Source organism: Ictidomys tridecemlineatus, chromosome 11, assembly GCF_052094955.1.
Source record: "Ictidomys tridecemlineatus isolate mIctTri1 chromosome 11, mIctTri1.hap1, whole genome shotgun sequence".
Taxonomy (NCBI): Eukaryota; Metazoa; Chordata; class Mammalia; order Rodentia; family Sciuridae; genus Ictidomys; species Ictidomys tridecemlineatus.
In genome coordinates this window covers 22,675,091-22,698,416 of record NC_135487.1, presented here as the reverse complement: position 1 = coordinate 22,698,416, position 23,326 = coordinate 22,675,091, and the positions used below count along the sequence as shown (strand labels likewise).

Sequence of the window (23,326 nt, the reverse complement as noted above, 5' to 3'; positions counted from 1 at the left end):
ATGTCAATATCCTTACTATGCCTCAAAGCCTAGAACATTTTTAATTGAATGAATAAATCTTACATTTTGTGTATTTATGTGTAGTTTCAGTTGCTTTCCCTCCTGGGGGTCCATCCCTGGTGAGAATCATTGTTGGTTGAAAGGGAAATCTGTTCCTAAAACTTTGCCTAGTGCCCTGCTCACCACACACCTTAGTTTGTCTTATTGAAGTGAATTTTGGCCACATAGACACTTCCACCAGAGAAAATGGGCTAGTTCCCCTTAGGCACTGTGCTCCTAGGAGGGGCACCAGATTGTCAAAGTCTTTATTGTAAGAATGCTACTATGAAACTCTGAACTGGTTACTGCATATCTCTAGATGTAGGTTTCCTTTCTGAAAAATGGGCATAACAATTCCTACTTTCAAGGTCACTGGGAAGATTCAATAAGATCAAGTAGGAACCCTGTGCCTCCAGTGTGGAAATGAGAAATGAACCTTAACTTCTGTGAGATAAAGTAGAAAAGACCATAGCTGAAAGGAGAGCAAATTCACCACTAAGATGTAGTAAACATTTGCTCTAAATCCGTGGTGGAACATAACAGTTTCCTAATCACACTGTCAATAAAGATCTCAAGGGCCCTTGGGGCTGGATCAAACTTTCACACACCAAAAAACTGTAGAAATCATTTCTGTCCAAGAGAGGGTTGTCTCTCTTGAAAAATCAAACAACAAAAAAGGGAAACTATCTTTTTTCCTGACTTAAAAGTTTTTTTCTTATAAAATTAATACCTGTTTAAATAAAATTCATTATAGTATTTTTGGGAAATACAATAATGCGCAAAGAAAGGGAGACGCTCCTCTAAATGACACTGGAGGTCCCCCCTTGCAACTGTTAAATAAAATTGGGATTACTGTAATCGCAATTTTGTATCATTTGGGTGAACATTTATTTTCCCCATATAATTAAATACGATGGGAGAGATTCCAGTACACAAATTTGTTGCAATTTATTTAATCAATCTCGAATTGTTGGACATTTGAATTGCTGCCTTATTTATTTATTAGGGCTATTGTTAAGTGAGGCAGCATCTGTTACACAAATCTTTACCCATATCCTTGATACTATCCTTTTAATTCCTGGAAGAGGAATTGCCGGACCAAAGAGTGCGTGATGCATACTGTCGATTTACTTTCTTAGAATGATTTTACCCATTTATAGACCCACCAACAAGTTCACAGGACTAAAATGGAGTAGCGGATGTCATTAACTGTCAAATACCGAACTAGAACCCCTAGCCTGGCTCTGGTCTTCTTTCACGTTTTCCCGCCCACTCCGTACACCAGCCTCGAGCGCCACGAGCGCCCCGCCCAACTTAGTACAAGATGGCCCGCCTCTTCCCAACTCCCCCAGCGATTATGCCCAATAAGAAGCAGCGGTTATTAGTGTCGCCACACGATTGGTAAACTGAAGGGCCAGTCGTCCTCAGGGGCGGGCTAGAGAGGTCTGACGGACGTGGCGACCGGCCAGTGTGAGCGCGAGCGGGGCGTGCGTGGCGTGCGTGGCTCACTGGCCTGGTAGTACTGGACCTGTGAGGTGTGCGGGCGGGTGGCTGCGAGAGGCTTTGGCTGACATGGCTCCCAACGCGCCGGCAGCCGAACCCGAGTGTCCTAAAGGCATCCGGGCTGTACTGCTGGGGCCACCTGGGGCTGGCAAGGGTACGCAGGTGAGCGTCCGGACCTGGCTGGGCAGCGGAGCCCGCCAAACTCCAAGGTCAGGGCGGCCGGAGACCCGGAAGCCCTTTTCTCGCCCAGCAGCCGGCGGTGGGCTGAGGCCTGGGGGGACCCTGGCCAGGATCTCCGGTTTTGGTGGCGTGTTTAGAAGGAGGGTCCACATAGGAGATCGAGGAGTTTGGGTTAGGGTTAGCGTGCTTGAAGGATCCAGAATTGGCGTGTCGTGTGGGGGGAAAGGATCTCGGGGTAGTTGGATGCCTTGTGGGTTAGAGTACAGCTTTGAGGGTTGGGGTGAGCCTGGGACTCTGAATTATAGACTCAACGAAGACAAGATTCCTTGCGAGTTGGAAGTGAATTGTCCAGTTAGGGTCACGTTCCAGGCACTATGGGTAGGAGAACTTTTTTGATAATGATTAACGACTGCTGGTAGAGGAGCATCTCCAACACGTGAGGCAGAATGGGAGCTGGTGTGTGATTAGGAGTGCAACTAAGAGAATGAGGTATGATTGGTGTGAGCCACGAGTTGGGGGAGGGGGTGAACACCGAACAGCTGAAGGCTGAGCAGCTCAGGATAACTTAAATGATTTTAGATGAGAGAGAACTTAAAAACTTAGCTTCATGAATCAACAGATAGGAAAACAGGCCCAGAAAAGTCAAATGACTTTCCCAAGTTAGTGAAATTGGTTTTATGGAAACTTGGGCCTCCAAGGGATTGGAGTCTGAAGTTGGCTTTTTGGCCTAACAGACTACAGGGCCTCACTTGGCATCTGAGCCCCCTCTAGATCTGGGAAATAAAGGGGCGATTGATCAGAGTTGGGATTTATGATCTCATTTAGGTTTTGGAAGCTGATTATTGATTTCCCCTTCCTGCCCAGGGTTTAGCATTGCCCCACAGCACAGACCCTGGGCCTTGGATTTCAGCCCATCATTAGACACTAAAGAGGGAATTTCTGAAAGTCTGGGCTTCTAGGTGAATGGGGACTGTTTTATGCCCACTCTTCATAGCACAGACCAAGTTTAAAAGTTTTGGCAAGCCTGGCCTAGTGGCCATGCCTATAGTCCCAACTACTTGGGAAGCTCAGGCAAGAGGATCATTTTGGCCATTAGTTTGAAAACAACCAGGGACACTTTACCAAAAAACAAAAACAAAACAACAACAACAAAAAAAAACTTGGCAAACAGACTATGTCACTCATTCTTGGGACCCCTGTGGCACTCAGCACATTACTTGACATTTATTAGGATTACTAAAAATGGATGAATGACACAGATTAATGTGGGTGATGAGGGAAAGGGAGGTCTAGAGGCTCAAAACATTCCTATGACTTTGCTTTCCAACTGGGTCAGGAAGGACCAAGACCACTTTCCCTTTTCTCACCATAAACTGAGCTGATTCTTCTTGGGGCCCCACCCAGTACCTAATCCCCTTGTACTCAATGATGTTGACATCTCCTTCCTGTTACCACCTCAATTATTAGGTAATCTGTAGCCTAGAGATGTTTAATCTTAGACTTTGCAGATTTTTGCTGTGAGTGACTCAGTACTAACAGTAGCTTAAATGCATTTTTGGCTCTTTTCCTTAACTTACATTGAAATTGGTAGGTTCAATAGTTGTGAAGTGCACAACCATCCTAGTGCTGAGACAAGAGCTTTATAGTCTAGCAAGCTGTGTAACTTCAGAGTCTTAGTTTTCTCACCTGAAAAATGAAAAATTCACCAGGATGCTGAACAATTATGCTTCATATATTTATAATGTGTCCAGATGTAGCTAGTGGACAGCCTAGCACACTGTAGGTGTTGCATGAATATTGACTCCCTTATCTCAGTAACATATCTCCTCTCCCCCTGACTCTAATGTATTTCAGTGTAAAAGATGACTAATTCAGGACATTTGAGGAAAATAATACAGTTGTTTATTAATGTAGGTGATGAATGGCAGAAGTTGACCATGGTAGTTGATGAATGGTAGAAGAGAAGGCTTTGTGGAGAGTATTAGAACTGAGACTTGAGGAAGGATTAAGATTTACACAAATCACAATCTCTGTACAGCTTCCTTTGCATTGTGGGAACCATAGAAATACTGGTGGTTGTAGTTTCATGGAATTAAAAAAGAGTTGAGCAGGGTGTGGTGACACACCTGTAATCCCAGTTTACTCAGGAGGCTGAGTTAGGAGATTTGCAAGTTCAGGGCCAGCCTGAGCAACTAAATGAGACCCTGTTCAAAAATAAAAAGGGCTGGGGATATAGCTCAATGGTAAAGCACCCTGGGTTCAATGCCCAGTACTGGGAAATTTAAAAAGGTAATAAACCAAAGGAAGGTAGCAAGTGGCAGTCTGTAGCAACATTTCACCTGCAGACATACTTCACACCCATACTTTTTTATTATGTTGACAGGATGGTGTAATGGGTCCCCGTAACCATTAGCTGGTGGTCATTGCTTCCCCACCCACTCTCCCTTCACAAAGCATCTCCCAGGTATCATAATTTATCATTTGTAAATATTTCAACGTACATCTCTAAAAGATCAATTCTTTTTTGAAAAAATATGAATACAATATCCCCTAAAAAATTAACAATTTTAATAGTAGTTAATGTTCAAATTTCCATTTGTCTCACAAATATGATAGTCTCTTTTAATTTTTTGCTCTTTATTTTCTTTAAATCCTACATTTTTGTACGGAAAACTAGTTTGTCCTGGGAGTATTATTGCTCATTTTTGAAATTTTTTATTGTGTTCCTATGGTGTATTTAACATTTTCTTCTGTCCTATTTCCTATAAATGTTTAGTTTAACCCATATACTTAATCAGATTTAGGATCAATTTATTGGCCCAGCTACTACAGGTGATGCTCTGCTCTCCATTAGCAGGCACCTACTTGATACTTTTTTGTCTTTGGGTATTCACATCCATAGCTGTTCAGTGCCTATGTCCATTAATTCCTTATGGATAGCAAAGTGATGATGTTCTAATTATATCACTCCTTTTTCATTTCTTAGCTGAACTATCTCTGTCCTCCTTTATTTGTACCCATTAATATGGTTCATATTGAAAAAGTAAGATAATGCTTAATTTGTTCTCTTTAATTGTAAGCTTTCAAAATAATACATACTATGGAATATTTCAGTTGGGAAATTTCTCTTTAAATTCAATTTCTCTTTAAACTCAGAGCTTCAATTTATCTTAAAAAATTAGAGAGCTGGGCTGGGGATGTGGCTCAAGCGGTAGCGCACTCGCCTGACATGCGTGCGCCCCGGGTTAGATCCTTAGCACCACATACAAAGATGTTGTGTCTGCCGAAAACTAAAACAATAAATATTAAAAAAAAAAAATTAGAGAGTTGGGGGTTGTGGCTCAGTGGTAGAGTGCTTGCCTCACATGTGTGAAGTACTAGATTCGAGCCTCAGCACCACATTAAAAATAATAATAAGGGCTGGGGATGTGGCTCAAGTGGTAGTGCACTCGCCTGGCAGGCGTGAGGGTTCGAGTCTCAGCACCACATAAAAATTTTTTAAAAATAAAGATATTTAAATAATAATAATAAATAAATAAACAAAATAAAGTTATTTTTAAAAGGGGGGCGCTGCAGCTGTGGCTCAATGGTAGAGCGCTTGCCTGGCACATGTGAGGCACTGGGTTTGATTCTTAGCAACCTATATGAATAAAATAAAGGTCCATCAACAACTAAAAACATTTTTAAAAATTAAAAAAATATTAGAATGTCTGGCAGCCATGGGCCTCCATTCCAGCACAGCAGTAATCTGTTGCAACTGAGTAATATTGTTATTTTGGATGGTCAGTGTACTCTCCTGTCCCCTGCACAGTCCCCTTTGCTGCCTTACATTAGAATCATTTCACTTATTTACATTGCCTGACTGGCCCCTATTGACAAATATTTGCCACCTTTAGTGTAAAATCCCTAACCTGGAATTAGTGCCCAGTGCCTTCTCAGAAGTTTTTTTCCTATTACTACTTCCTGCTATATCTATTATTTTAGGTATTTTATGTTGGCATGACTTAAATCTTTTTTTTAATTCCTCAATTTAAAATGGTTAACCATTTAAAAACTATTTTTTTGTCAGTGAAAGGTTTTAAAACATCTGGAATACTTGGGTTTGTTATTTTATTTAAATAACTTTATTTCTGTCTCCCTTCTAGAGTTGGATGTTCCTCCAGTATGGCCAAAAATAAGTGTGTTTCTTTTCTTTTCCTCTGCCAGTCCCTCCTTGTTTTCCCAATATGTCCAGCTTTGGCCAGTTATTGGAGGCCAAGTACACTTAGGCAATCACTTGCCATCTCCCAGTTCAGGTTTATTCAATTACTCTAGTGAATTTAAATTCACAGCAACTCTAAGACCTACACTCACATCCCCTCTGTTACAGTTGGAGAAATAGAATTCAATGACTTGTTCCCTTGGCTCTGGAGCAAGTAATTGGTAGAGATTATGCCTGAATGATTCCAGAGCTCTTTCTGCTGCTGTCTGTTTCCCCAAGTTAGGCTTTCTCCTACTCAGTAGAATGTAATAATTATAGCATAGTTGTAACCCTTTACTCATTATGTGACAGACCCCAAGCTAAAGGTTTTGCATGCTTCATCTGATTTAATTTTTATAACCCTAGAAGATATGTTCTGTCGTTATTAATACCTTTTTTACAGAAATTGAGGCCCTAAGGCTATATCTTGCTGCAGGATACAAACACAGTAAGTAGCAAAGGCAGGATTTGAACTCATGTCTGCCTGATTCTTCATCAGTCATCATTTTGGATATGCATACAAGAAGTACACACTAGTTATTTATAAAGCACCAATTTAGAATATATAAATGAGGGCTGGGGCTGTAGCTCAGCGGCAATCTGCCTGCCTAGCATGAGTGAGGCACTGGGTTCAATCCTCAGCACCACATAAAAATAAACAAATATAGGTATTCTGTCCATCTACAACTACAAAAAAATTTTTTTAAATAATTAAAAAAAATAAAATGTATAAATGAGTGGAAGGTAGAACAATAAGAGTAGAAGAAGAATAGTGGGGAGGGGAGAGGAGGGAAGGTCACCAGGGACTGAAATGGAATAAGTTAAATTCCATGCATGTATAATGTCAAAATGAACACAACTATAATGTCCGAATAAAAGAAAAAAAAATAAGTAAATAGAATTTTAAAAATACATGCTAGTAGAAGTTGCCCTATGGGAAGCATCAGATAAGTAACACTGACAAATGCCAAGTTAGTTCAGGAATAGAACAAGAACTATAATTTGTCAGAGGCCTCCTGTATATCCTCCTACCCAACCAGTGAGGTTAGTGATGATAGCCCCAGTAAGAGGCAGAGCTGAAATCTAAACACAGTTTCTATAATTAAAAAAAAAAAAAAAAAAAAAAACTTTTACATGAAAGTATAATATGTATAGGGAAAGATGCAAATACTTTTTAAAATGATGAATTTTACAGTGTTAACACAGTTTTGTATAGCTTACACCCATTATCAAGACAAAACATTGCCAGCACTGTGAAATCTTGTAGTTGCACACACACGCGCCCCTCTCATATGTACAGCTATGCTACACTAACACTCAGTTGTTTTAAGGCCATTTAGTGTCGTGGATAAGAGCTAGGCCTTTACAGTCATGGGGCCAGCTGCCAGCTCAGCTTTTACTAGTTTTGTGATCCTAGACAACTAGCCTCTGAATTTCTTCTGTAGAGAGCAGATAGAAATAGCTCATACCTCTTGGGTTTATTATGTATTATGCTTACTAAATATTGTAAATTAATGCTTGGAAAATTGCTTGGCATTTTCTTCAGAGGAAGAAGAGGTCATTGGTAAGGTTTTTTGTTGGGAGAAATGGATGCAAAATTTTACTGTAGAGAAGGATATGGCTGAGACCAGTAGAGGAAAGGAAGAGGGCATTCCTTTGTAGAGAAGAGCCTATTTTTTATGTGTGGGAACCATACATAACAGCGACTTGCCTGAGTGGTGCCAGGCAGGACATACATGTAGATTACTTTCAGAAGGAAGTTTGAAGAGCTTGCCAAATGTAGGATTGATTGTGGAGGACATTGAGTGTCAGACTAAGATATTTGTCTCAGTACTAATGTCTTAGCACTGAGATACAGAAAGCTTCTAAGTGTGTGTGTTTGTGTGGTAGGGAGAGGGTGGTATATCCAGCAGTATTGCAGGATATGATTCTTTTGCTTTGTACTGGAGATTGAACCCAGGGTGTTTTAGCACCGAGCTACCTCCCCAGTCATTTTTACTTTTTTATTTTGAGACACGGTCCCACTAAGTTGCTTAGGGCCTTGCTAAATTGCTGAGGCTGCACTTGAACCTGCCATCTTCCTGCCTGAGTCTCCCAAGTCACTGGGATTACAGATGTGCACCACCTTGCCCGGCTATGCTGAATGATTTTGCACACGTACTCTCATTAAATCCCCATGGTAATTTTGAGTGAATGATAGAACCTGGTTTCCAATCCAGATGTGTACCAATACAAAACTCAGTCTCTTGCCACTACCCCAGAGTGTCACAAACTGTGTGTGCATCAGAATCCCAAGGCTCTACATGAGAACCCCTCAATCGTAACTGTAAGGGTGGGTCTAGCATTTATACTTTAAGCAAGTGCCTCACGTGATTACAATGATATAGTGCTCTACTTAGGATAGGGTTACTTCCAGATAAGATCCATTGTATGTTGAAAATACATTTAGTACTTATAATCTACTAAACATAGCTTAGCAACACAGTATATTGTACATTATCAGCTGTTTCCACTCATGATCTTATGACCAACTGGGAACTGGAGTCTGAAACCCAGTGGCTATTGCCTTTGCCCAGCATCACAGAAGAGTGTCATTCCACGTTTTGCTAGCCTATGAAAGTTCAAAGCTTCAACTGAATGTATATCTCTTTAAAACCATATAAAAGCCAGGCATTGTAGCACACTCCTGTAATCCCAGTCTCTTGGTAGACTGAGGCAGGAAGATTACAAATTCAAGGCCAGCTGAGGAAATTTAGCTCCAAATAAAAAGGACTGGGATGTAGCTTAGTGGAAAAGTGCCCCAGGCTCAATCTCCAGTATCAAAAAGAAAACTGTGATAAAACCAAAATATCCTAAGTTGAACTGGGAGAAGTCAGGATCCTTCTATACTGATGTTTGAGAACTACTACGCCCCAGCATGCTGCCTCTAGTAGTTTTAGCCATTCCCATCCACTCCTCGCAAAAAAGTTCTCCACCGCCCACAAGATCCTCAAAGAGGTGATGAGTATGGTACTTGGGTTCAGAAATAGTCTGGCCAACTGCAGAGTGTGATTGTGTGAATTCTAGGCTCCTCCTCTTCACAGTGTGGCCCAGTGGCCAGCCACCCATCCAGGCCTAGAAGCTGGTTTAAAATTAAGCACTTGCTAAGCACTTGCTCAGCGCTGGACTTTTGGAATCATAATCTGCATGTAAATAGTACCCCTCCAGGCAGTTTGTAGTCTGAAAAACTAAAGCATAAATTTGAAGTATGATGGGACTACAATAGTTACTTCATTAGGCTTCAAGCCCATCCATGTTCTTTGCATGAACTCCCATACAGCCAACAAGAAGTAGTCTTTCACCATGCCTCATCTTCCTTAATTAGTGTGAGTTCTTCATACAGCTGTAGAATCCAATTACCTAGAACAGTGTAGAAGAGCCTCACAGTTTGGGAAGGATGATAGAACAATTAGGTTCTGTGCTAACAGCTTTTCTCAGTAGTGTTTTGGTTACCTTTTTCCCATGAGCAAGCCTGACCTCCAAATGATTCACCCAAGTTAATTTCAACAACCAAGGAGAGATTGAATGTATGACCACAGTGCCAGCTTGGTTTTCCACTGCCAGCCGATTCTCACTTTCACTATTTTCCCAAAGTGCAAAGTTTTTAATGCTTTCTCATATTGGTTCCATTTCATTATAAAGTAATTTCTTTGCTCCAATTGAATCAGTCCATGAATCAAAAACCAGAATTTCCTGCATTGAGCTCCATTTACTTTGGTTGTGTGCACCCAAGAAATCTCAGAGAACAAACTGGTTTTGAACAAGTTTCCAAACTACTTAACTTCCTAAAACAACTGAACCAGAAAGCTAAGTATTAAGTTCTTTGATCCAATTCAGTTCTGTGTGAATTCTGAATTCTTTTTTGCCACTACAAAGAGCTTAGTGGAAAAATGCCCCCTGTCTGAGATCTTTTCATGTTCTAATTCTGTTCCAATTTATAGCCCACCAAACTATTAAATCTTTGAAGACAAGAGTCTAAGAGTGAATATAGATCTAGGGCAGGGGTTATGCTCGCTGAGGACTTACTATGTGCCAGGCCTGCATATACAGAATTCTACAGAATCTTCTTATCAACTCAGTGATAAGTAATATTACCATCTCCATTTCACTTAGAGGAAATTTGAAACCTAGAAAGGTGAAGTAACTTCTCAAGTCACATGAATGTAGTGATTGGTGGACCTGGAGTCTGAAACCCAGGCAGATTGACTTTCAAGACCATGCTTTTAACCACAATGCTATACTGCATCCAGAGCTACCATGTGGGTGCTGTTTGCCATATGCTCTGCTTCTATATCAATATAAGCCTCACAGATACCTTCTGACATGGAGCTTTTTTTCTCTCTCTCTTTTTTGCCTTCATGTTAAACAGATAAGGAAGCCAAGTCTATGAGAAGTTAAGTGATTTGACCAAGGTGATGCAGCTACCTCATGACAGGAGGGGAGGAACCCCTGCTGGGAAGCAAATGTGTTCTTCACCCTGCCCTTAGCTTCCAGGCCCAGTTGTTACAGTACATGACAATAACACCTTCATTCTTGGGCAGATACACATTATGTGCCTAGTACTATGCCACATGGTTTATATGCATGATCTTATTTAAGCTTCACAGCAGGTATGTGAAGTATTAATAATTTTGTTCTTCCCATTTGTAATAGTGAAAGTAGTGATAATAGTAGTTTACATGTTTGTCATGTATAATTGTTTTCATAATCCTGTAGTTTACATTAGAATATGATATATGGTGCTTTTATCTCTTTATAAGTAAGAAAGCAGGAACTTGACTGAATTTACACAGTGGTAGGATCAGGTTTATGCCCAGGCAATCTGATACCAGGGCCTGCAGGGTTAACTGTATCTTGTTTTTTGTCTTTCTTCCACAGGCCCCCAAATTGGCAGAAAACTTCTGTGTCTGCCATTTGGCCACTGGAGATATGCTGAGGGCCATGGTGGCTTCTGGCTCAGAATTGGGAAAAAAGTTGAAAGCAACTATGGATGCTGGGAAACTGGTAGGTTTGGTCGCATTAGTGAGTTGATTAGTGAGTTGATATTCCTGAGTCTAGATCCACACTATCCAAATATAATAGCCACCAAACACATGTGGCTCTTTATATGAATTTAAAATTCAGTTGTGTGTGGCCTGGGGATATAGCTCAGTTGGTAGAATACTTACCTTGCATGCCCAAAGGCATGGGTTCAAACCCCAGCACCACAATCATTCAGTCAATAAATAAATAAATAAAATTCAACTGTGCTAGCTATGTTTTGGGTATTCACCAGGCAACAAAGACACAGAACATTTCCATCATCACTGAAAGTTCTTTAGGGCAGCCCTGTTCTCTATTATATTACATTATATAAATTTTTAGAATAGCAAATTACTTCGTATGTTCTGAATTTGTGACTCTGAATTTATTTACAATATTCTTTGGGTTTTTTTTGGTTTTGGTTTTTTTGATGCTGAGGATTGAACCCAGCCCACGGTAGGCAAATGCTTTGCCAAATGAGCTACATCCCTTATTCACAGTATTCTTGAGGTTCCTTTATGCCTAATGCTTTATTGTAATATATTAAAATTTTAGGGCCAAGACTGAAACTGCCATCCCTAAGCCAGAACTCAGGGGTATTCAAAAGAAGACTCAGAAAGTCACAGATATATTTTTTAACCTCTTGCATGGCCGTGTTCTCTGTCTCTAACAAGGGAGTTAGCAATTGGAACAAAAATAATTCTACTTGGGAAATATAATGGAATTTTCTCTTGAGTTTAGACCAGTTGGCCTGATTGGACAAATACAATGTATTAGATACTAAATCTCTAATTAATGCCAGAGCTTAATTATAACTGAGTTATTCTAGAACTTGACCTCTAGAAATCACCTTCAGAAGTCATTTTGTGCTTGGTTCTCTGGTATTTTTGTGTCTGATTATGTTGGCTGGGGAAGGTACTGAGTTTTGCTTTCACCTCTGACTTCCTTTTAGGCTTGGAGTTACCCCATAGTATTTCTGCCCACCTAACCATTTCTTTTCTAGCTTTTCATTTATGTTAATGAAGCTTTCAGTCAAGTCAGCAGCTAGATATTTTATTTTGGACATAAGGTCTTGGCAGAAAATTCTGTACTGAGAAATTTGGGATGTGACCATAGGATTGCTTCTCTCCAACCTTCTCTTAGTCATAGAGCTGATACTTTGTCCCCGAGTTCCTAACGAGTCCTGACAAAAGACCATTAGCTACCATAATGAGAAACCTTCACTGCAACACACAGTAGGAACTTTTGTTTCTATAAAGGCTCAGCAGAAGAACCAGATTTTGAAAGTTGAGAGGGGTCCTTATTGGGGTTTCAGAGAGGTTCAGAAATGTACAGGTCCTTCAGTTCCATATTTCTGATCCAGTCTTACCAATTCAGTGAAGTTCTCTGTTGTCTTATATTCAGGATTGCCCAGATGTGTGACCAAGCACATATCTCAGTCATTATACTGTTAGCCCAATCAAAATTGTGAATCAGGAATAGTTGGTGTCTACCTGCATTCTAATCCCTTTTCTTTCCTGGTTTTCTTGGATGATATCTTAGCCATAGACCCTCACTTGTGCCTTGAAGTCAGCTGGTTGTTGATAAGCTGTTATCTGATGGTTAGGACTCTTGACTCTAGTAGCAAGAGAGGCCTTCAGGACCTACCACATGGAGTTCTGGTGATCTGACAGACTATAAAATCCCCTTCCCTCACCCAGATTTTTGGAACACAAGAGAATTTCAAGGGAAAAGAATATGTATGGCAACTACAGGAACAATGACAAAACCAGGTCTTGCAAATGGAGCCACTTGCTCTCATTTTTGCTTCTTTGGGGTCAAGAGGACTTGCCATTTAGTAATTAAGTGAAACAAATAAAAACTTTTGACCCTAAAGATAGACTAATGTCACCTAGTTAACAAATTTAAACCCAAGGCTGTTTTGTTCTTTACTTCCAGGTGAGTGATGAAATGGTAGTGGAGCTTATTGAGAAGAATTTGGAGACCCCGTCATGCAAAAATGGCTTTCTTCTGGACGGCTTCCCTCGGACTGTGAGACAGGCAGAAATGGTGAGTTGTTTATTATTTCTGTTACCATTTCCTGAGAGCAAACTCTGGCCCTTTATCTCTTAATCCCTTTGAAGGAGATGGGTCTGACCAAGCTCTGATAACTTAGGTGGGTCACACTCTTTTACAGCTTGATGACCTCATGGAGAAGAGGAAAGAGAAGCTTGATTCTGTGATTGAATTCCGCATTCCAGACTCCCTGCTAATCCGGAGAATCACTGGAAGGTATTTGTCCCTTGAAGGTCTCTTCTTTTCATGTTTCCTCAAATCTGTCATACTATGAGAATTGCTCTTACCTAATCCCACCCATGAAGCTTAGTGCCATTTCAACAAGGATTGATCTTATTGGTCACATCCACTGAAGTGGTGACATGAGTTGATAATATAGGAAAAAGAGCAAGGGATTTAAAGTCAGCATCTCAGTCCTATCTTTTTATCTTTTACCCTAGGCACTTTTTTTAACCTCTCTCTAAGGCTGTTACCTTTTCTGTGGTATAGGGTTGATAATACCTGCTTCAGGTCCTATTCAGATGCATGTTAGATAACAAAGTACATAGTTCAGAGCTTTGCTTAAGAAATTCCTTACAGGTGTATCTCTATTTTAGTGCTTTCTAAATCTGATTTCAGTGGAGTTTCATTGTTTGCTGTGGGCTTTTTATTAATTATAAAAAATAATATGACCATCTACACAAAATTTAGAAAATAGAGGAAATATTTGTTCATAGTGCAGAAATATGTTAGAAGTTCTCAGTCATGAATGGACCCTCCAGCTGGGCGCTGTGGCACACATCTGTAATCCTAATGGCTCAGTAGGCTGAGGCAGGAGGATGGCAAGTTTAAAGCCAGCCTTAGCATCTTAGCAAGGCCCTAAATAGCTCAACGAGGCACTAAGCAACCCAGTGAGACGTTTCCTCTAAATAAAATATAAAATAGGGCTGGAGATGTGGCTCAGTATTCAAGTGTCCCTGAGTTCAATCCCTGCTACCAAAAAAAAAAAAAGGACCCTCTGTTCTTCTCTTGAATATGGGCTATACCTTTTTTTATCTTTCTCAGTTTAATGAAGTCTCAGGAAAGTGGTCATTGCACTATGATCTATGCAGATATCTATGATCATTATTTTAAAAAAAAAAAAAACATTTATTTTTTACGTATAGATGGATACAACACAATGTCTTTATTTTTATGTGGTGCTGAGGATCGAACCCGGGTCCCACCCGTGCTAGGCGAGTGCCCTACCGCTGAGCCACAATCCCAGCCCCTATGATCATTATTTTTAATTGTCACTTGAAATTTCATGTAGTAGGTAGAACATTCCTTACTTAAGTATTCCCTTATTGCTGTACATTTGTGTTCCTTTTGATTAGCCACTGTTAAATTGTTAAGTGTGATCATTATATGACATGTAAATTTTTAATTAGGAAGAAAATGTGTTCTTGTTTTAGACTATTTTGATTTTCTGAGGTTGAATATATTTTATGTATCTATCATCCATACCTTCAAAGAGAAAGACAGACATATAAATAGATGGCAAAGTGATAGGAGAAATGTTTTCCTAGAAGGCTGTAGGAATTAGTCAGATCTACCTTATATTAATTTTCTTTTCAAATGTCCAAGTTTCATGTTTTCAGCTGTTCCATAGGCTCCTTCATTGCAGGGACTTTTTTGTTTCTTTGGATCCCTGTTGGGTACAGAGTAGACAAAGTTCATGCAGGCCAACAAGCAATAGGATTGACGGTTAGAAACATCACTAGGCCTGGAGTCCCTGAGGTGCAAAGCAGATGTAAACAGAACCAGGTGACACTGGGGACCTTTGACTCAATGGGTTCAGCTTCCTAAGTACCTGCTTTCTACATAGCATAGTTATTAACCCTGCTGGTGGAGGACCAGGAGAGGCTCTACAGGAGGAACAGTGTAGTGATGCCCATCTCTGACCTCAAAGAGTCATATATTTGAAATCTGGGCTATTCAGTAATTTAGTACAATAGGAGGTTCAAGAACAGTCTGGAGACAGGGAGAGAAGCTGCCTAGAGGTATGATATCAGTTCAGCCTTTCTGGATGAAGAGAATTCAGTGAGTCAGACTTCTAAGAAGGGAATAGAAGCAGGATTGAGTATGCATTGGAGAGGAATTCTACCTATGACTAGTAGCAGACTTGTCTGCTCCATAGTTGGAGGAGTACTCTGGAAATGGGGGGCAAAGTAAGTGCTTTTGGAAAGAGAAGATGGAAGTTTGATGGGAGGTCTACCAGATTGAACAGGGTGGACTTGACAAAGAGTTCAGGAGTCATGGGATGTTCTCAAGCCACTTGATGTTGGGGCAAAAGGTGCATTCTAAGAACATTACCTTGGTGTTAGCATACAAGGTAAATTGAAGAAGAATAGCAACAAGATAAATACCCCATCTTGGAGCTTGCACATAAGCCACATGAAATGAAGGAGGCCTGCAGCTAGGTGGGTGGGGATGGAGGGAGCAGACATTCTAAAGAACTAGCTGCAGTATTACAATAAAGGGTGGAAGGGGAAAACTCGGCCCCTCTTTTTGGAAATGAGTGGTTTAGGGTGACTTCCTCACTCAAAGAAGAGGACCCATTCCCTCACAGGGCATGCCAGACTAGTAAAGATGTTTTTCAAAATTCACTGAGTAGATTTGTGGCAGAACCAGCACCAGAAACCTGCTTTCTGCTTCCTAGAATACTGCACTGATGAAGGAAGGGAGGCAGATAGTAGACCGTTCAATGTAGCCCCTGTTTAAGTCTGAGGCGATAAGGACCTCACTATAATAGATTTCTGAATTAGTTATAACCTCATTTATGATAATTTACTATCTTGAATGTGATAGTTTTTATTTTTTACCTACTCAGTATTGGTTTTCTAGTATTCTAATTATCTTACCAGTTGGCTCTCTGGTGTCATTATCCTAATGTCTAGTGCTAATAAAAAGAGCTGATGCCAAATGCGGTGGTTCACACCCGTAATCCCAGCAATTTGGGAGATGAGGCAGGAGGATGCAAGTTCGAGGCCAACCTCAGTAACTTGGGCCCTAAGTAACTTAGCAATAGACTGTCTCAAAATAAAAAGGGACAGAGATATAGCTCAATGATAAAGTACTCCTGGGTTCAATCCCCAGTACCAAAAATAAATAAATAAAAATAAACAGTGTCTGTAGAATTCCAGCCTTGGTTGCTTCTCATTTTTGCCTCTATATTCAGGCCAGCCCAGTGACTGTTTTTGTTGATACTTGACACTAATCCCATTTTGAGAACCTGGAGGGGCTGGGGATGTGGCTCAAGTGGTAGCGCGTTCGCCTGGCATGCATGCAGCCCAGGTTCGATCCTCAGCACCACATACAAACAAAGATGTTGTGTCTGCCAATAACTAAAAAATAAATATTAAAATTCACTCTCTTAAAAAAAAAAAAGAGAGAGAACCTGGAGACTGGGCTTGCTTTCTTTCATTTACCTTCTGGAAAATGAGCTTTGAATTTCTCTTTAAAATCATGTTTGTGGTAGAATGCTTGCCGAGTATGCAAAAAAAAAAATATGTTTGTGGATGGGGAAAGAGCATGTTGTGTGTGAGGGAATCTGGGAATTCACAAATGGTAGTATAGAGATGAGGAAAGGAGAGAGTTGTATTTGTTGCAACATGGCTGCTATGTGCCATGTGTCTTATAGGTGAAGAATACCACTGGGCCACATCTCGTGCCCCTAGCCTTTCCCATAGACATGGCAGCTGAGCCCAGCAGCCTGTGCTGTCCCTCTCCTTGGGCCTCCCAACAGATGCCATTTCTGAATAGATGAATCAAAGGACCTCTTCTAGGGACTCAAATAATGGAGAGGCCAATCTCACTGTACATGTTGCAGTCACAGTTCTCTCCTGTCCCCTTTTCTCCTTCCATTGACCTAATATCACCTTATGCCATAAATGAATCATCTCTCCCTACCCTTTCAGATATGCTGAGATTAAAATAGTGTAGTACCACATGCTGTTAATGTATGATTTCAGTAATATAAACAGAATTAGTAGAATTTCCCAACTGATGTGCTAAGATTATTAATCCCCTCAGCCATCAGAGCAACTGGATGGGCTTGGGGTGCCCATTGCTCCCAAGGAGCAAGCCCCCTGAGTGTTGTACAAATATTATTTCTGTGTATGCCAAGATGTGGAAAGTGTTGGGAAACTCTGATCTAACAGATCTTCATAAGGAGAGCAGCCATCACTTAAATAAGCAAATTCTTGATAAGCAGAGAATTAGGAAAGCATACAATTTAAGCAAACCCTGGCTGCTGAGCAAAATTTGAGCTGCCTTCCTCTCTACCTCGGTTTCTAGGCTTTTGTGTAGATATTCCTGGACAGGAACATGGGCTTGTTGCCTAAGGGGTTCAGCATAGATGCAGGTACTAGCTATAGTCCTTACCAAATAAATACCTTTTCTTGGGCTATTTTGTGACATGTTTTTGTTTTAAAACAAAACATTGTTTTGTCTGATCATAGACAGGACTCAAACCTCTGGGCTCAAGTTTCCTTTCTCCTTTAGCCTCTCAAGCAGCTGATATTATAGGAACAAACCACTGTACCACTTGGTGACTTTTTTAATATATCATTTGTCCTGAATATTGCCCTGTAATGGTTAGGCTGTGCTTTATCTATGTGATTGTAAAGGTGTGCTGCATTATCTCGTGGTATTCTTGTGCATGGAATTTTTTTTTTTTTTCTATTAGCAGCTGTTTGGTATTGTAACCAAACTGGTTTGGAAAATGGCATTAATCCAGGTGCAGTGGCTGTTCCTCCTGTTGAGGCAGGAGGATCGTGAGTTATATGTTCCACAGTTTTTTCCCTGACTAAGCACTGCTTATGAACAGAAATCTCAACTCATTGCTTCCAACTAGTCTGAGGCTTCAACTTAAGGCCTGAATTGGACGAGACACTATTAATGTTCATTGAATGAACTAGTGAATAGAATAGATGACTATGTGAGATCAACACCAGAACTCCTCCTTTCAAGTCCTGAGTTAAGTAGTTATGTTAGCAGCTTGCCTCTTTAAACACTCATTGTGTTTGGTCAAAATAGAAAATACACCCACTCTGCCTTTGCATAAGTCGTTATTTTCCAAATCAATAGTTACCTTTAACTGGGTTTTCTGTTGGGTTAAAGGCTTTACATCCAGCTTCTCTGTCTTTCTTGCTCATTCAGGAGACTTTTGGGGTGCAAAGGCTACTTTCTGGCAACCTGATTCATGTACATTTGCTGTCTTTCAGGCTGATTCACCCCAGAAGTGGCCGGTCCTACCATGAGGAGTTCAATCCCCCAAAGCAACCCATGAAAGATGATGTACGTAAACTCAGGACAGGAAATGTTCTTTCTTCTTTCTCCCTTCATTTTTTGCTCCCTCTGTGTGTGTGTCTCTGTCTCTCTCTCCCTCTCTCTCTCTCTCTCTCTCTCCCCTTTGTTCTTTCCATCTTCCATTTTTTCAATATTACTAACTTAACCATGAAAAATAGCACTGTTAATAAATCAGATGGCTTGTGACAAATCTGTATAGTGTCTCTCTGGGTAGTTTATTGCTTGACCTCAAAGCAACTGCTAGTGCCAGCTGTTTCCCAGTGCCTTATAATATCTTCTGTCCCAAGTAACCCTGTTCTGATATGATATGACCATAAGTGGTCCACTAATCAGAAAAAGGTTTCAGAGAAGCCCAGAACTAGGGGGTGGGTGGGTAATACCGAAGAGAAGTATACTGATCAGTTCTGCTTCACAATATCCTAGTGACTGCTCTGCTGTACCCTAGAGTTTCATACACGGTCATACATGGTCACTAGATCGTTTGCAATAAGGAGTGCATGTGATCTGTTGCATGCAGGCAACAGTGAGAATTTCCTGGGTTTATTTTTGTCATATCAGATAAGTTCATCAGGTCATCCAAGTTCTATAAATACAAATTCCAAAGCCATCATAATTTAGGCACATTTTGAAAAACTGGTAATTCTACCATTCAGAGTTCTTTCTCACTTCACTTTACACTATTAGAATGTTGATGGGTGACACTTTGGTACTTATGCTAAATACTAAAGCAACTAGGATTATAATTACTAATGCATCCCTAATTTCAATGTATTCTTCTTGTCTCAGGGGCCTCTATCTTTCTTGCTTCTCACCCTAGAAGTGTTCATCTTGAAAAATGAATAGCCTAAGCACAGACCTATGAGAAAAAGGTCCTCTCTTGAGGGCCTTTTCTCATGTTTCTGACGGGTTCTCTGACTTCTCTGGACCTGCTAGTCTGCTACTGGGAGTGGGAAAATTCTTTACCAGAGAGGGTCTAGATTATCTGTCTTTGTTTCTGATGAACTATGGGATCAGACAACATCCTAGACAGAATAGTCTCATCTCACATCTGACATGGATAAAGAAACCTTGCAAATAGCCCCAGCCTTTCATTCCCCTTCTTATTCTCAGATCACTGGAGAACCCTTGATCCGCCGATCAGATGATAATGAGAAGGCCTTGAAAATACGCCTGGAAGCCTACCACTCCCAGACCACCCCACTTGTGGAGTACTACAGGAAGCGGGGGATCCACTCTGCCATCAATGCATCCCAGACCCCTGATGTCGTATTTGCAAGCATCCTAGCAGCTTTCTCCAAAGCCACATGTAAAGACTTGGTTATGTTTATCTAATGTTGGTTACAGAAAGGAATTTCTTCTTCCTATCCCTGTTAAGGGCGTGGGTAGGAATGGCAGGGCAGGCAAAGGGAAGCGTCCTTCCTCAGGCTAGAAGAATCTCTCTTGATTTACTGATTAAAAAGCACTTGCTTGATGTACCTGGTGTGTAGGCAACTCTCATCTCATCTGTGTGTCTGTGTGTGTTATCAGTATGTGGTCACTCCTACTTTCTATGTTTGGGTCTCAGTTGCTTTACCAACAATTTATTTCTTTAGTCATACTCTTGTGGGTTTTGTTGGTTTTTTTTTTTTTTTTTTTTTTTTTTTTGCAGTGGTGAGGTACTGGGGATTGAATTCAGGGTCACTTGACCGCTGAGCCACATTTCCAGCCCTATTTTATATTTTATTTAGAGACAGGGTTTTATTGAGTTGCTTAGCACCTTGCTTTTGCTGAGGCTGGCTTTGAACTCACAGTCCTCCTGCCTCAGTCTCCCGAGCTGCTGGGATGACAAGCTTTTTTAGCCATACTCTTGATTTTATTTTTTAACCAAAATAAACCATACCAGGTATCTGTCAGGTACCCAGTTCCAAAGCCTCATAGTATTTTTCCCAGCTGATAAGAAATCCAAGGTCACATGAAGTCAGACAGTTTCTGATGTAGAGAGTTAGCAGGGAATTCCACTTTTCAGTCTACAATGAAAAGGTACAAGGGTCAGCAGCTGGATAGGGATTATTAATTTCCCCCCAAATTGGGAAAATAAAAGGCACTTATATTGCAAATTCCAGAATTTACTGGGAGAAGTTATCACTATACAGAGAGCCAAGCCAGGTTGAAATATTTTTGTGATCTGTATCATGGTGCTGCTATAAGGTATGGATCCTTTGGGACTTGGGTTTGAAAACTGAATTGTTTCAAAGAATTAAACCAGGTAAAAGGTCCTTTGGAATTCAGATTGTCTTCTGAACATCCAGACTGGACAACTGAGAGCAGCCAAATCTACTTCCCCAAAGAGAGACCAGGATAGGTTTTTTTGCTTTGTTTTTAATGTTTGCCTTTGTTTCCAAGTATTAACAAAATAGTGATTTGGGGGGTGATCTGTTCTTTTATTCATTTTGGTCAGAATTTATTCAAACCCAGTCCCTCTCTAGGATATAAAACCCAAATCAAATGTGTCCTTTATAAACCCAAACCTCTCCCTCCCATCCAGTCTTTTTCACCCTTTATTTCATGATGGTAATAGCTACGGAACCCAAGAAAAAAAAATCACCCCAAAATAAGATCACCTATGACAGTCACAAAGTTTTTGTTTATAACATTGGCTTCCCTGCTATTAAGCATTTCCTAGGGTCCATGCTGTGCCTTTTGGTCTCTGGTTTGATTGTGGCAAACAGATGAATTAATGGGTTCCTGTGAAGAGACCACAAAACCTGCAGCCTCTGGAAAAACCATTAGAAAGTCAGTGGTACATTCAGTAAGTAATTCTGCCTGCCTCAGCATAATCTGCTGCTGACTCGTTGCAGTGGACTATAAAGTGCCCAGTCCCTATCTGACCTGAGCTGTCCTACTGTCTGTGAGACTTCTGGAGGGCTTGATCTCTGCCCACGTGGAAACTGGGCATGGATGTGTGGCCACCTTGTTTTCCTCTTCGCCTAGCCAAGTGAGTGAGTGCTGCCTCTGCCCTACCTTTGCTCCCCTGCTTCTAATCTAACTCTGCCCTCTTAATGGAAACCCAGTCTGGTTTTGGGTGTTTCTGGGAAGCACATGGCTTCTGGGAATGGACAAGAAAGAAGAATGAAACTAAAACTATCAGCTATGCCTGCCAAGAGTCTGACATCCTTCTCTGAATGAGGGTGAACTCATGAATCTTGGAATTGACTCATGTTTGACCAAGGATAGTTTCAGGCATTTGGTCTCAGAGTCGGGGTTCTTGAATGTTTGCTAACTGAATGTGTGTGTTCCTTTCTTAAATATTTGACATCTGTCCACAACATTTACATGTGCACACATGCACACACGTGTGCAAGTGACATTTAAATTGCAGGTGAAAACTAAATGATCACAGGAGATAATATACCTTTCTGAGGTGGTTATGATTATATTTTCGCTTCATTTAATTAAAAAATCTTAACCTCAGCAGGCATGAGAGCTTTCATGGCAGAAAAATGTCCAGTGTTTAATGCATTTGATTGCTGGGGCGTGCATGCCAACCTTTTCTGACATTTACTTGGTTTTTAAAAATCCATTTTGTTCTCTCTTGTTTCCTTTCTATTTCAGCCTAGTAAAGAAGGCCAGGCGAGACTGCACCACTGCTCATCACCCCGCGGCATGATCCCTGCTCTTTGGTGCTGGGCAGAGGGGAAGGGTGTCAGGGGAAGCATGGAGAGGGAAAGACTATTTGGAAGACCAGCAGTGTTGTAGTGAGTGGGGGTTTTTTTACATGTAGGTGGGAGTTTTAAAAATATAAACAATTAATTTAAAAAAAAAATACTGTGATTGAGGGTGTGGATACAAATAGGGTGGTACAGTATTATTTCTAAGCAATCGAGTTTTCATTTACTCTGAACTGGTGACAATATATTTTAAAGCCAGTGTTCTTAGACCTCAGCTTTTATATCAGAACCTCATGGGGTGCCAGGCCAAGAATGCAGGAAATCAAACTGTGGTCCTGTGTGTTCTGTAGCTTAGAAGAGAGAGTGTTTGATTGTTAACACTGGTGCCCCACACCATAAGATCAAAAAATCATCTCTATAGGCTAGGGATGTACCTCAGCAATAGAGCACTTGCCTAGCATATGCAAGGACCTGGTTCAATCCCCAGCATCAATTTTAAAAAAAAGATCATCTCCACACCTAAAAGATATAAGGGGTGTATCGTTGGAGGTGGGGCTCCACAAATCAAGTTTTCTAGTGTTGGGGAAAAAAGGGGAGGTGGGTCTCTTTCCCTTCCCCTGATTCACCACTCTCATGGCTAAGCTCACAGTCTCAGCAATCACCCAGCACATGCCACAATCTTATGCCTTCTTTCATCTGTGGTGTGTGAAAGGACCCTTTTTAATAAATGAGCAAGGGCTGGGGATGTAGCTCAGTCGTATAATGCTTGCCTGGCTTGCACAAGGCCCAGAGTTTAGTCCCCAGCACCATGAAAAATAAGTAAATAAAAATAATAAAATGAACAAGTGTCCTAAGCTATATCATCCAAAGATTACCCTTTCCATCCTCATATCCTGTGAGTGGGACACTCGACAGCACTGTGATGTATTGTCTTCAATGAGGTGCCTTTCTTAATTGACCAAATGCTGCCTTGTTTGACCCTAAGTCAATAAAGTATGTTAAAAATTTGTATCCCCTGTTGTGGCTTTTTTCCCCCCTCCCCTAAGGGAACCTGGGCTAGAAAAATGATGTTGAATTCTGTACCTGGCCTAGAAACTTTCTCATGGTCACTAGCAGCCTTGTAGCAGGAATGTCTAAGTATGTGGTCCTAAGATGCACCTGCAGACCCTCTTAACTATCAACTCTTAGGCCTTTTCTTGATCCCTGAGACTAGGCAGCTTGATCTAGTAGAGATATCACTATGCTTGAAGTTCAGGAAACCAAGAACAGA

General features: G+C 40.8%; 1 protein-coding gene across 2 annotated transcripts; it reads left to right on the top strand.

The window, feature by feature from the left end:
* Positions 1-1,536: 1,536 nt before the first annotated feature.
* Positions 1,537-23,067, top strand: Ak2 (adenylate kinase 2). 2 transcript variants are annotated; one of them, XM_005317772.5, is made up of 7 exons: positions 1,537-1,704; positions 10,880-11,005; positions 12,962-13,072; positions 13,200-13,294; positions 18,325-18,397; positions 19,520-19,715; positions 22,001-23,067. In XM_005317772.5, exons 1-7 carry the CDS (start codon positions 1,612-1,614, stop codon positions 22,003-22,005), a joined length of 699 nt encoding a protein of 232 aa, XP_005317829.1. In that variant the 5' UTR covers positions 1,537-1,611; the 3' UTR covers positions 22,006-23,067. The 2 variants fall into 2 exon arrangements, with proteins under 2 accessions (XP_005317829.1, XP_005317828.1); XM_005317771.5 differs by lacking the exon at positions 22,001-23,067 and having other exon boundaries at positions 19,520-19,884.
* Positions 23,068-23,326: the final 259 nt, after the last annotated feature.